Below are 14,159 nucleotides of genomic sequence, written 5' to 3' on the forward strand. Positions count from 1 at the left end.
AGTCAAGTAAGCACTTCAGCCACTGTAAACTCCCTGCCATAAAGGAAAAAGTCTCACCCAACTGCCTTCCTATCCCCATACTCTTCCTCAGCTGTTTTTTTACCACTCTCCTTGGTTTGGTGGTTATTTGGTTTTTTTTTCCCTGGGCTAGTTTTAACCCTGGGTGAGTAGAGATGCAAGCTTTGGGTGGTCATACTCTGATACGTGCAAGTCAGACAAGTCCTTGCTGATCTACCTTAAAGCTCAAATATGTATTACTCAAACTGCCTGTTTCAATATTGTTTGATATAAAACATACATAATGAGCATCTATCCAGAAGTTTTTGTCAGCATTGTTAGCCAGAAAATATACTTTGTTTGATGATGAACTTTGTGATGGGGAGGTTGATTGACGAATCCTAATTGAACTGATAAAGTAATTCACAGGTGAAAACCAAGTCATACAGACTTTCACAAACAAGTGGATACTGCATCATCTTAGGGTATTAGGTTTGTGATGCTGCCTTCTGATTTATTTGTTATGATATATTGTTATGAAAACCACTTTGCAGGAATGTGTGGTGTTTAATCCCTTTTTTTTCTCAGTTATATTTCTGTTATCTATAATTTCCCTTTTATCTTTGTATTTTATAGCTGCTTCCAGAACTCACAAATCCAGATGAGCTGCTTTCATACCTGGATCCTCCTGATTTGCCAAGCAATAGCAATGATGACCTTCTGTCTCTCTTTGAGAACAACTGAAACCATATGTATTCTCCCATCCCTTTCACTTGTTCACACGTGTTTGGCTGCACAGCAAGGAATCTTAACACTCCTTTTCCACAAGAGAAGAAAAAAAAAAACTCACAACCTGATCCAATGGTGCACTCCCTGCTTTCTTCATCTCAGAACTGCTTTTGTTAGCTACAAAGACTGCGAAAGTGACGGGAGAAAATAATACAAAAATTAAACACATGCAGTAATCTCCGAGTCTGCCGTGTACATGAGACAAAGAAACATAGACAGTTGTGCAGCTATTGGAAACCCCATTTGGTGTTCATTCTCTAGAGAGAGAGTTCTGTGATAAACATAGTGTGAAGTATCTTGGCAAAAACGAATCTTGGCAAGGGAAGAAAAGGCAACAAAATGGAACTGTCTTTAATTGACCAGTCTCAGAGTGTCCTTACAATGCTTTGTTCTTCCATTTTTTTGAAACTGTATCTCCCTCTACCCCACGTCTCTTCTGCCCCCCTCCAGCCACAGATTTGCGTTGGAGTGATTGTCCTGGCCACACACAGAAAGAAAAAAAAAAAAACAAACCACATGTAAAGCTCAAAAAAAGCACAAATCCTACAGTCAAGTGGCAAAGATAGGGAAGACATACAGGCCTGTTAGAGGGAGCCAGCAGTTTAGTGAATGCAACTTCAGTATCAGAGTCCTGAGAATCTCCAGGCTGCAGCTGTGGGTGTCGGTATTTCTGCAAGGGTAGGGATCTTACCACCTCTTTGCAGAGGATTCCTCTGGCCAAGCACACAGATTGGAAACACCCAGGAAAAATTAAAGAAAGAGTTTGCAATGTGTACGGATTTTTTTGTGGTTTTGGTTTCAAATCAGTACCGTTTCTGGCTGCATTAACATCCAGCAGTAGAGATTGCTGAAACAGATCTTTTTGCCGTGTATGCCATCTGTAATGGTAAAGAGAGGGAGGGGGGATGCAAACAAACGGTTCCTGATTATTACCTACAGCCTTCGGTGCCCCAAGAGTTTGTGTCACTGTCTGTACTGCACAATGCACAGTAAGACAAGTTGGGTTGAAGGCAGCAAGGAAATCATTGCAGGATGGAGGGAGAGTAACATCACTATCTGCATAATTATTTTTAATAATCAGCTTGAGAAGGGGCATTGACATTGGGCAGACATTTTGCAGCTTCATTTTTGTTTTGCTTTGTGTTCTGTTTTCGTGACTGTTACAGATACGTCAGCCTTTTCCTTTTCTCCTCCTCCAGTTTCTTTTTTTAAACTTTGGCTGCTGGAATGAGCTCTTTCCCCTGAAGGGCCAGGAGTGGGGAGAATAAGTAACTGTCAGTAGATTGCTACTGCCCTCAAGAGACCCTGCTGCCACAATCACTGTCTTGCCCCTGTGATCTGTGCTTCTCGTGTGGTTGCTGCTCCTGCATGAGCTTCATATTGCTTCTGTGCCCATTTCTGTGCTCTTTGTCTCTCTCTCTCTTTCTCTCTCTTATAAATGATGTACAGTAGCTGTGTAAGAAGTGCATGTGTGCCAACTTTGCCCTCGTGGTGCAACATTTCAACTTTTGCCCACTGTACAGTTATTGGTTTTATTTCTTTTTGTTACTAAAGCAAATTTGACCCTGCTCCTTTTCCTCTTCCCAAATCCAATCAAACACCTTTCGTTTGCTCGCCACATTACGTTTTAAACTGAAGTGCCAGGCAAAATTTTGTTTGTTCCTGTCAGTTTGACTAGATAGCTTCCTAGCCCTCTGTGTTTAGTTTGCAAACGCTGTAAATGGCATGCTCTGTGCTTACGACTCTGGATTTGCTTTCCTCACCAAAGTCACACTTGTAAATTCTTTGTGGTTTTTGTTTTATTTTGCTCTTTTTGTTAACGTTTCCCACTACTGCTGTACATGCGTCGTGATATATATATGCTAGTCAGCAGCACCTTGCTGTAGATATTAAAGGAAATGGCGGTTTAGTTCTTTTATTTTCCAGTAGGAGTATTGAATCTGTCAAACGTATTATGTAGAGATGGTCCCACACTTATATTTTTCCTCTTTCAAGTTTTTTTAAGAAAAGCGCTGTTCATTATGCAAAATCAATTATTTTAAGAATTGCTATTGTAAATATCCTTGTGAATATTTTAGTATCGTCTTTGATAATATTCAACATTTTCATGATCTGGTTATACTTTTGCTGGTGTTTTTAAATACCTTGTCTGAAGAAAAATATGGGTCCTTTTTTAAAAAAAGAAAATTGAGGGTTCTTTAACAGAGTAAGGGAGTTGGGTTTTTGTTTGGTTCCCCCCCCCCCCGTTTTCTTTTGATAAGTTAGCCCAAATTTCATATCCATTTATGTGTGAACAAATTGATACATCAGGCAGTACCTGGATAATCAGGGCCAGCTGTGTCATGGAAACTTTATAATAAGTGATTGCCTTGGGAAAAAGAAACCCCAACTAACTGACCGGTCTTCATTGGCTGTGGGTGATTGTGAGCTGGTAATGGCAGAGATTTTGTTTGTTTGCCCAAGTGAGCAAAACACCTTGGACCAGCTGTCTGACCAGGTAAAGATGCACTAAGGCAAGCAGCAAATCTGTAAGGTACCATATTTATGTCACTGTACTGGTTCTTTGGTCTCTGAAACTGGGGCACAGAAACACTTTGGGATGTTGGTGGGTGGGGGAGGGAAACAGTAATAGTATATTTTATTCTGCTTAGAAGTGTCTTTTTTCTTATGTAGGCTTGACAACCTGTAGAGGATCTCTGCAGAATATTAAAGATACCTTGGTGTAATACATGGTAATATGGTTGTGGTGTGGTCCTGCTATCACACAATTCCTAGGAAAGACCGTTCTTCAGTTGCGGATACAGATGTGTTTTGTAGCCATTTTACTGTAGTAGTTTCCCCCTGTTTTATCCTGCATTTTTTTATATAGATATTGAGGTCATTTCCAGGGGTGGCTAATGATAAACTGACTTTGTGCCCTTAGAGTTTGGGTTTTTTTGTTTGGGGGGTAAGTTTCTTAAGCTATAGGTTTGGGAATAAAGAAGATTTCTCACTATTAGCTGGAACTGGTTGCTCAGATTTTTTTTTTTTAATTGATTCTATTTAATGTTCCATTCTCCACTGATTCCTGAGCAGCTAAGTTAGTCACCTGAAATGAATTTTCTCTTAAACACAACATTAGTATTTTAAACCAGGTATGTTAAGGATTGACCTTTTGCTAACTGGTAGTATTTAAAATGTATCATTTAAAAGTACCTGTTGGAAAGCGTAAAGGGAAAAAATACCCCATAGATATTAGCAATATGGAGCAGTGTTGGCATCTGCTTTGTACAGTAATAGATAATTAAAGCGGACGGTTGACATTTTTAAACTTACAGAAACGTTTGGTTTCTAAGCAGAACTTAAGAGAGAAAACACAATTTTTACCCATCACCCAAATGTTGGACATTTGAGACAGTTTTAAAACTTGTCAGCTAAAATCAGGTACTGTATAGTGAAGTCAGTATGAAAAAGCTTCTAAATGAAAATTTAGTTATTTTTTTATCTGTTCACTGCCATGTTAAAGTTTAGAGAAAAAAACCTAGCAAATAGGGTAATCACAGTCATTTCTTTTAAAGCTTAATTATTATATGAGATTCCAGTAGTATTTTTATTCTTCTTTTTTTGTTTGTTTACTTTTTAATCGTTTCCCTATGGAAGTTCATCTGGGAAAGAACCCACAGAGATCTACAGTTCTGCTGCCAAGACATTATTAATAGGACTGACAGATACACGCCAGTGTCTGCAGCGGAGACTCAAGGGACAGCTGTACATATGTAAATGACAAATAGAGACATGTTAACAGAAATGCATTCATTTTCCTTGGAATGTGCATTGTTTTTATTTCGCAGGAAAATAAAAAGCTTGAAGCTCCATCTTATGTGGAAAATGAATCCTGTTTGTTAGCGTTTGTGGAGTCTCAGCATTTGTTTCACTTTCACTTCTGTAATATACTCTGATCCTTTGTTTTGTTTTGTTTTATCTACATGTAATATTTAGCTTACGTGTACTAGTCTATCACCTGTGTATTTTTAGGGTGCTACAGAAATAATGAAGAAAAATACGGGGATTAAAAAAATTGTAACCAAATTCATACTTTGTACAATTTTTGATATCACGATCAGAGGGAGAATTAAAAAAAAAAAAAAAAGTACAATCTGAGGTAACACGCAAAAATGGCCATTGTCTTTGTTTGTACATTGTATGTACAGTACAATGCAATCATTTCATACTTTAAACTGGTCAGAAAAAATAATTGTGATTTTTAGTCTTGCAAAACTGTATGTAGTTAGATGATGTGACAACCTAATATTTATCTAATAAATATGTATTCAGATGAAACCTGTATATTAGGTGTTCATGTGGTTATTTTGTATTTAAAGATCAAATTATTTGACTATTGCTAGACATTTATATACTCTGTTGTAACACTGAAGTATTCTCATTTGCTCATGTTAAATTTTTTTTCCTAAATAAATTTGCAAAATTAAGGTCTGGCTAATTGGCAGCTGCTTTGTAAATTTTCAGTTTCTTTTTGAAACCACAGACTTCCCCTTTGCCCTCCCTGGTTTGTGTTAATGTGTGAAGTCAGTTGTGCAGGGTGTACCTTTCTCAGCGAGCAGGACTTGCTGCGGGCAAGGTAAGGTGGGAACCACCCTTAAGAGGAGACAGAGAGTAACACAAAAGATTATGAATGCAAATTTATTGATAAGCACGGGATCACACAGCAGAAAATCCCTGCTGAGCAAGGTATTGGTGACTTGCTGTTCAGCATGCAGGGCACTGCCTATCTCCTAAACAAGTAGTAATTACTTTGAAATGAAATCTTTATGTGATAAGAATAATGGAAAAGGAGGGCTTTTCTTTGGTGATGGCATCTGTGGAGGGGTTAAACATGCAACACCTTTGTTTTAAATTCTCACAATTTTTTCTTACTTTTCTTTCAATTGGAACCTGTCATTAAAGTGAAATGAGTGACCTTGGAAGATGACTAATTTTTTTTTTAATGCAGCTCCATCTTAACATTGAAGTGTTTGGTTTCTAAATGCAGTTTTGAGTTACAAAGTGTGCTTAATTCATCTAACTGTAAGCAGATTAAATCTTGACAGGAGGAGCACACACAGGGTCATATCAACAACAGCCATGGCGTGCACAGGTCCTGTCCCAGTGGAGTTCTACACTGTATGTAGCCACAGCCAGAGACACCAGTCAGTCACTTTGCATCTGAGAACTTGCTTTAAACAAGGGTTTGCTGAGTATCTCAGTATTTTTATATGGCATTTTCTGAACCTAGCTTTGAAATGCATTCTAATACCTAGGAACAACCTAACCTTTTCAGAATATGAGTATCTATGCAAGCGTGTATAGCAGTGATTCCACAGCTATTGTTGATTGAGATACACACACACATATATATATATAAATCTAGACTAGGAATTTATTTTATCAAAATTAGGAAAAATGGTTTGTTTCTGACTCTCAGTTTGTGCCTTCCTTGCTGGCAATACCCATTACAATGTACTTTTCAGATAACGTAATAAAACAGTGTACTCAGTAGTGAAACAGAAGAATATTTATACATTCCAGCCAATAATTAATAAATATTTTGGGTTTGGTATTCTGTTTTCCTGGATGCACCCGAGAAGTGTCAGCGAGACATACTGCTAACTCACTTAGGCACTGTACAGATGGAGGAAAGTACAAGGAGCTCGAGTGATGTCCTAAGCACTGTACATTTTTCAAGCTTACTTTGAAGTCTGAGGAGGCTACGACAATTCTGAGAGTGGAGTTTCTCCCAGATGTCACCTGAGGACCCCAGGACAGGTAAAACGTGCGTATCCAGTTGTTGCTGCCACTTCCTGTCCCGCATCCTGGCAGTGTGCTCTGTGTCATGCACTCTGCACGTGCTTCCAGACTGCCACCTACACAAGTATCTATCTTGACTTCTTTTTCCATGCGCTAATCAATTGTTGAACAACTTCAGTCCCATTTCCCTACTTTTTTTCTGTACTCTTCCTAATCACTATGGATCTCTGAATTGTGTTACTTTGTTTATGCCCCTTGTATTCTGTTGCCCTACACTTAATTGTGCTTTTTACAGGAGTAAGAGACTGAAACCAATTGGAAAGGTGGAAGAGGGACCCCCTGTTTCTTTTCCACTTGGACAACGGGGATTGGAGTCCTGTGCATAGAGCCACTTGCTTTCCTTTAAAAAAGTAAGCTAGACGGCATATAAAACAGCTGTACAACTCTCACCTGATATGCTATATAGAATTCTTTCATTTGTTATCCTTCTCTGTTTGCCTTTAAGAAATGTATTTTTACATTTGTTTACCTACTCTTATGTTTCTGTGTATATTTAACCAGAACCCACTTCTATCTGCTTAAAATCCAAGTCTGTACAAGTTTTCCTGTATTGTAAACTTCTGGTCATGAGCCTTTCTTGCTTACATTTTGAATTGTTACCAGTATGTCACCTTAATACAGTTTTCCACTTTCTGAAATCCTACTGACTCTATGTAGATATTACTAATGCCTGTCATTGTCTCAGTGCACACATTCTCAATGCAGTTGTTCTCTCTAAAAAAGAACACAGGATTTTCCTTGTATCAGGTGGACCACTGAAAGCTCCTGCTGAGATTTCTTGGCTCCATCAGTCTACAGAATTTTCCAGGGGAATATAAAACTAGCCTGCAAGGAACCTAATCAATTATGCAATTTCATTTTATAAAGCAAGCAGGCAGCAATTAGGTCATGACTCCTGCAGGCGTGAGCACACAGCAGGGCACAGGTGGACTGACTGGTTGGTTTGCTACGTAGTTCATTTGCATTTCTAGAAACTCTTTGCCTAGATTATAATAATTGGTTTTCTCCTATTTAAGTCCAGCCTTCTGTTAAAATCCTCTTTTATGGACTAGATGAGACCAAGCTCTTTCCCTGTTTGTTGAATACGTCTGCTTGGTTTGTCCAGTACCTTTCCAAATGCTGAACTCACTGTATTTTTTGATAGATCCAGTTACAGTAAAGTCAGCTTCTCCAGAAACATTATTTACCACTTCTAAATACACTGGTTTCTCTACACCCTTTTGGCTTTACTAAACATCCTCAGAGGTAGATATGGGATTATCAATTATGGTTTTCCTCTAGGTCCGAGTTTTGACCAGCTTCATTTTTAATTGAATCTCACAGTTTAGACTTTCCAGTTTGTCCATAGCTGTTTTATGATGCCAGTTGTTTTCCATTTTGTTAGACTATTCTGGCACATTTATTTTAATTTGTCACCCTGTTCTCATATCAACACATTATTTTAAACACAGAGACAGGCTGCTAATTTTAATAAGTTTTAACTAGTTAAACATTAGAAAAAGCCAATTTTTTTTTTAAATACACAGGCTGTTGTTAGGATTATATCCTTTTTTTTGCTTCATTTGGTTTGCAAAATCTATTGAAATTCCCCACACTCATTTAATATAATCCTGGAGTTGAAGTCTGTGTTTTTAACACATATTTAAATTTATTCAACTTTTTTATGTTTAAAATTTATAATCAATGCTCACTTCCTTACTTCTGTGTTTCTCAGAATGTAGGTTTTTAAGGCATGCAAAATCAGTGAATTTTGAACTTGCCTATATACCCATCTGATGAGTTTCCAGGGACTGATGATAATACCTAGTTCCAAAAACTATGTTTGATTGTAAATGTGAGACACGTTAATTTGCATCTGACAACTTGTGAGCTCAGCTGGAGGGATGTTGTGTATTCAGATGTTGGTCACATGCAATTATGTCATGTAACTGTGTCATAATGTTCCATGCTAGCTAATGTAGTAGTGCTGTTATATGCTGAAGGTAAGAGATCCTTTCTGTAGAGAAATTGCAAAAAAAGCAGAGAGGAATCTCAGAGATTCTGTTATGGTGAGGTTGGTTCCAGCAGAGCTGTTCATTACAAAATAATTGGTGCAATTTTTTTAGTCTTGTTACATCTGTGAAGCTTTTAATTTCTAGGTGACTCTTGTTCAAACTGATGCTATCTGACCATTTTTAGCTCTCTGATTCTGTTGTTAAGTTTTACAACTAAAAAACACGTCTATGATTATTCTTAGATTTAGTTTAGAGCAGACAGGATGATTCATCTTGTACAAGGTACAGAGGCAGCTGTTCACCTCAAGGAGTCATTGTTCAGATTTGTACACAAGACAAACTCAGGGAAAACCCAAGGCTTTACCAGGCAGTCAATTAAAGCAGAGCTCTCGAGAAACAATACAGAGAAGAAAGGTCATAAAGACATGGCAGTGTAAGGAAAATAATTGTGTAGAGAGCTGCCAAATATTGGATAGGGGGAAAAGATCAGAAAAAGGGACCAAAATTGAACCAAAGACACATGAGAAAATAATTTTTAAAAATCAAGTACTGTAGTGGAGATGGAGAATGAAAAATATACAGTTGGAAATCTGGAGTACTGCTGGTGATGTGCTGCGTGGGACCATGGGTCCCACATGGCCCTGTGCCTCTTGGGAAAATTGCAACCATTTCCCACTTGAGTTGCAAGTAACATTAACTTGTAAAATTAATTTTTTACATCTCAACCTAGAATGTCTTATTACCACCCTGTCAGTCTTAAAAGGCTCAATGCATGATGCTCTTCCCTTTCTTTCACCTGTTTGCATTCAGCGAATATAGGAAGTGTCTGGTGCACCTCTGGTTTTGGTTTGATCAGTTATGCATTTGTTGTATCACAGAAACAACACCTGGTCAGTGGAGTCACCCAGAGAGGAGGCACAGCAGGAGGTGGTAGTGGTGAGAGAACACATGTAGGTTTCCATCCAAGTGGGTGTTGCAACAGCCTCTCGGGATGGACAGGAAGGCAATGCAGTGCTGACTTCCACTCCCCAGGAAGGAGCTCCTGAGAGTCTCCTTTAATGAGTAGTTCCTGCGCAATTCCATTTTCAGTAAGATCATCCCAAGCTCCAGGCTCATCTAACTCATACAAGGTGAAGTAGTATGACTAATCAATTCTAGAAGTATTTCTGATACGTGTTACCTTATTACTTGTTCTTCAGACCAGAGGTGGTAAATTAACTGAATCGATCTCTGTAAATTTCAAGTGGTTTAAAAGGTAGAAGAGCTCCTGTAACTTTTGCTGTATCTTAATACTATTTCATAAGTATGCAAAGTATCTCCCCACCCACCCACCGGCAAACCACCTATCCACATCCCAGAGCTTTCTGAGGCCACTGGGAGTAATAGCTGCATTTTTCTTGTAGCCTAAAAACATGCATTTTAAATGTCCTACGTGCTTCGCCAGGCTGTTGTGATCTATCTGCAAGTAGCTGTAGTTATGTATGGATGAACTTCTGGGAAGCTGCAGGCAGCTGCAAGGTGCCCTGGGTGCTCTGTAAAGGTACTGTGTAATCTGACATATTAGCAGTGAGCTTCCATGCATTATGCAGGGAGATTGAGTAATGAATTCCAGGCAAGCAGTGTCACTCAGAACTTCTGAAATGAAAATGCTAATCACAGCTGTAAAGAGTATGAGTGGATTGAGCTTTTTCTTGTATGACTATTTGTAGGTAATTAGTATGAAGTCATGAGGGGAAACTCCTCCTTTATGTACAAGGTGTGCTGGAGAGAAGGTTCACATAGTGAGCTGAGTTACTACAAGTTCCTGAGAGGAAACCTTGATCGGGGGAAATATTTATTAGCATTTTTTCTTTATATCTGTAAGTGTACCTGTGTGGCTACTCTGTGCTCTTTGAGTTCTTGTATAGTTTAATTCCACACTGCAATCACTTAGTAAAATGGAAAGGTCTTTCATCATCTCCCCCACTCTAGTCCCCATTCATAAATAAATGCATATCATAGATATAGATCATAGAGATTCTTTCCATGTCTGAACTAATCTTCTAGCTTAGTCAAAACCTTGAAGAAAAAATTAGGTTGAGTCTTTTGAAGTGCAGCACAACCAGTCTCTGCAGGTGAGGGGTGGGAATGCCCACCGCAAATTTCTGCTCTCCTCACTTAAAATCAAGCTGAGTACCTGTCTGACCTCTCCCTCTGCTAACAGTCCAGATTAGCCGAGTCCTTGAGATAACCATGTCCCAGATGTGCAAGGGTTCTTATAATGAATGTTAAAATCAATACCATGGGAATTCCCTGTGTCACAGTATCAAGTGATGTTCCTGTGAAATGCACTTGACAGTAGATTGCTGCAGCCTGTATTTGAGTTTTTATTTGTGTGGTCCAAGCATATGGCCCCACAAAGAGCATATCGAAGTGCACCACAGACAAAGGTGAGTTCCCTGTAATTGCACTCTTGCAGCTGTTAGGTTACAAAATGTGGTCTTGCCACAGCTGCCAGGATAAATCCAACAGCAGCAATCAAAGATTGAATAATACAACCAACCTACATTCCTGTGTCACAAACAAGTAGGCATGCAGTCGGAGTCAGAAATGCATATCACCTTTTTACCAGTGCAGTGTCTGTCTGCTGGGGTAACACCATTTCAAGACCCTTGAAATCAAAACTCCCAAATTTAGGTCATCTTTCAAGAATTTCATCTTTCTGTTTCTTTAGAAGAGCCACTTAACCACTGTTGTTGTTTCCTGTCCATCTTGGCACAATGGTGGTAATATCTACTCAGTTACTCAATAGTCTTGTTTATGGCGTTGGAAGTAATGTATCAGTATGAAATTCTGTTGTTGCATCACTGAAGGTTCTTTTTCCTAGGCAGAAATTTCTCTGCTATAACACAAGAAGGGTCCTTTCATAGGTGTGTTTCTAAAAATATCTGTTTAGAAACTAAATTCAAAAGGGTCCTCCTTGTTTATCCATCTGTAACTTCTATATCTTTTTTTGAGATAGGAGAGAAAGAATATGATGAAATCTGTAGGGCAGGTACCCATCTCCCTGTCAGCTCTGCTGAAGCACCTTATCTTGGGCTTTTGTCCGTGCAACCACATTCTGTTGCCTATCTAATCTAGTGCGGTGTGTGCTCGGTTTCCAGCCAAATGTACTTATCTCCTAGCCACATGCTGCAGAATTGCAACAAAGAACATGTCTTCCAATGGCTGTGTTCTAAGGTTCCCTAAAATAATCTCAGTTCACTGTGAGCTAACTCTAAGCCTCACTTGGCAGTGATATAGAGGTCTTTGACAGTTCTGGAGACCTTTTTCTGTCCTTCTTGGAAAGTGACCTCTGTAACTCACAAGTTCCTAGTCATACTGTCTGCATGAGTTTCAATTCATCTGATTCTGCATGAGTAGGCCATAACAAGTGATTTAGTAGCTTTATTGCAAAAGTTTAAAGATAATAATTTAGTCCATATTCTCAAATTTAAAAATCACCACTCTGAAAGAGAGTTGGTTTGCCTTCTCACCAAGTCTGCAAATGAAGAAAACCGCATTGTTTGTTCTACCGAAGGCATCTGTGAACTCTTACAAAACAGTTCAAAGCTGTTCTGCCTGTGTTTCCCAAGTGTGAAACAGGATGGTATCTTCTTTGGCTCATCTTTTGTCTTGTTTATTAAAAAATAAATCCTTCAGGGCTAGAACTGTCTGTTGTTACAGGTATGCACAAAACACCTAACTTTGGTTTGGACTTCTAGTGGATACTGCAATTAAAACGTTAAAAAAGGGGGTGAGGTGTTTTATGGTCACTAGAGAAAGTCCAAAAATGGACTTGAAGCTGAGAGAATATGACAAACTAAGTAGAAAATTCATACTGATTTAGCTACTATTAAAAAAAAAAAAAATCAACTTTAGATTGTTAGTAAAGGTATAGAAAATGGCACTGTATGTACATAGTAAGTCATTGTTCATCCTTATCTTGGATACTTGATTGCAAAAAAAAAATCCATAAAAGTGGAACAATTTGAAGAAGGCCAATGAAGATGATCCCAAAGACATAGAAGAGCTTTCTTTTAAATAATAATTGAGTTGTCTGTGACTTTTCAGTCTTGAAATGACTGAGAGGAGAAGAGCTTAGGTCTGTATGACAAATACCAATCAACTTGCCTCCTCCAGCACAAGTAAGGTAGCGGGAGCAGTATTCAAAACAAATTCTTGATGCTCTGGCCAGCAGGCCTGTCGAATGGCAGCTTCCAGTTCATTGCCAAGGAACTGCTTATGCTAAGAGTTAAGACAGGTCCAATGAGTGGATAAATATACAGGAGGAAAAAAAAGATTACTACATACCAAAGTCACATCCAGCTTGGGAAGTTCTCTGGAGTGAAAGCATACTGCCCTATAATACACCCCTCCCCTGTTTTCACTTTTCCTTAGGCATTCCTTTGAGCACTCAGGACAAGATGGACCTTTTGACATAGCTTAATATGGTTCTGTAGTTACAAAGCATGGTGCCTGCTATGGTCATCCCTACAGCATCGGCAGTTTTGGGGCATGATGTGGGTCTGTAGGTCTCTCCTGAGTGTGTGCCTGAAAAAAGGTGTTCATCTAGGATTTCTCACTTGTTTATAATTGCATGTTGTAGTTCTGCCCTGGTCTTTGTGATCAGGGCAGTGCCTTGATTGACAGCTTTCTGTCATTTCAGTGAATGTCACTGATGAAGGCACTTTTAGCTGCTTGACACAAAGAACTTCAGTGGGATTGAAAGTTTACTGTTCCTCACACAGGAGCTGTCTTTGTATGATTCTGTCGTATTGCATGGCTGCATTACTCCAACCTTCATTATAATAATTTATAATACAAGGAATGTGAAAATAACTAGTAGAATAACCCTTGATTTTCTTTTTTTTTCTTTTAAAGACATTTTGTGATATTACAAATTTGAAAAACTTTTGGAAGTACTTACATATGGAATCAGGATGGGAACTGGAGAAGATTTGAAAGTAATATCTAAACGTGATTGAAATATGTACTAAGTATTTTCATCTAAGTTACTAAGTTCGGAAAAGTTAAAATTATAGCGGTTGTTATTTTCATATAAACCCCACGAACAATATTTCACTATAAACTATTTAACTTGGCCTGCTGTTACTCTCTTTTGTAATCCCTGGGGCAGGTTTCCCAGCAGAGCCAAGGCTGGGCTGTGGACCGATGCCGTGGCGCCCCGGGGGTGTGCGGTGCCGGGGTGACTCAGGAGCGCCCGCCGATCCCGACGCTCCGGGATGCTGCCCGTGAGTAACGCGGCACGGGCAGCCCGTGACTCCCGGTTATCCCAAACCCGTGACGGCTGCACGGCCTTGCCCGCCAAGGTGCTCCGCGGACAAGCCCAAGGGGGCTGTGTGTGAAATTACGGAACTTTAGATAAACTTCCCCGTCTCTGATGATCCCTGGGGCGAGGGGCTGTGAGGAAATGTGCAAAACAACCACCACGCTCCCCTCCCCCCCCCAAAAAAAAAAAAAAAAAAAACAGACAACAAAACCCAAACAAGCAAA

General features: G+C 39.2%; 1 protein-coding gene across 6 annotated transcripts in view; it reads left to right on the top strand.

Moving 5' to 3' along the window:
• ZMIZ1 (zinc finger MIZ-type containing 1) overlaps nt 1-5,255 on the top strand; it is a 296,933-nt gene extending 291,678 nt beyond the window's left edge. For 5 of the 6 annotated variants that reach the window (XM_027880296.1, XM_027880295.1, XM_027880297.1 and 2 more), the window contains one exon: nt 634-4,621. In XM_027880296.1, the coding sequence (XP_027736097.1) occupies nt 634-741 (108 nt within the window). In that variant the 3' untranslated portion in view covers nt 742-4,621. Of the gene's footprint in view, nt 1-633 lie in introns of all 6 variants that reach the window. The other variant, XM_027880293.1, reaches the window with a different exon arrangement.
• Nucleotides 5,256-14,159: the final 8,904 nt, after the last annotated feature.

The sequence above is a fragment of the Empidonax traillii genome, unplaced genomic scaffold (assembly GCF_003031625.1).
Source record: "Empidonax traillii isolate 1590-97213 ecotype Southwest subspecies unplaced genomic scaffold, ASM303162v1 scaffold67:size1865537, whole genome shotgun sequence".
Taxonomy (NCBI): Eukaryota; Metazoa; Chordata; class Aves; order Passeriformes; family Tyrannidae; genus Empidonax; species Empidonax traillii.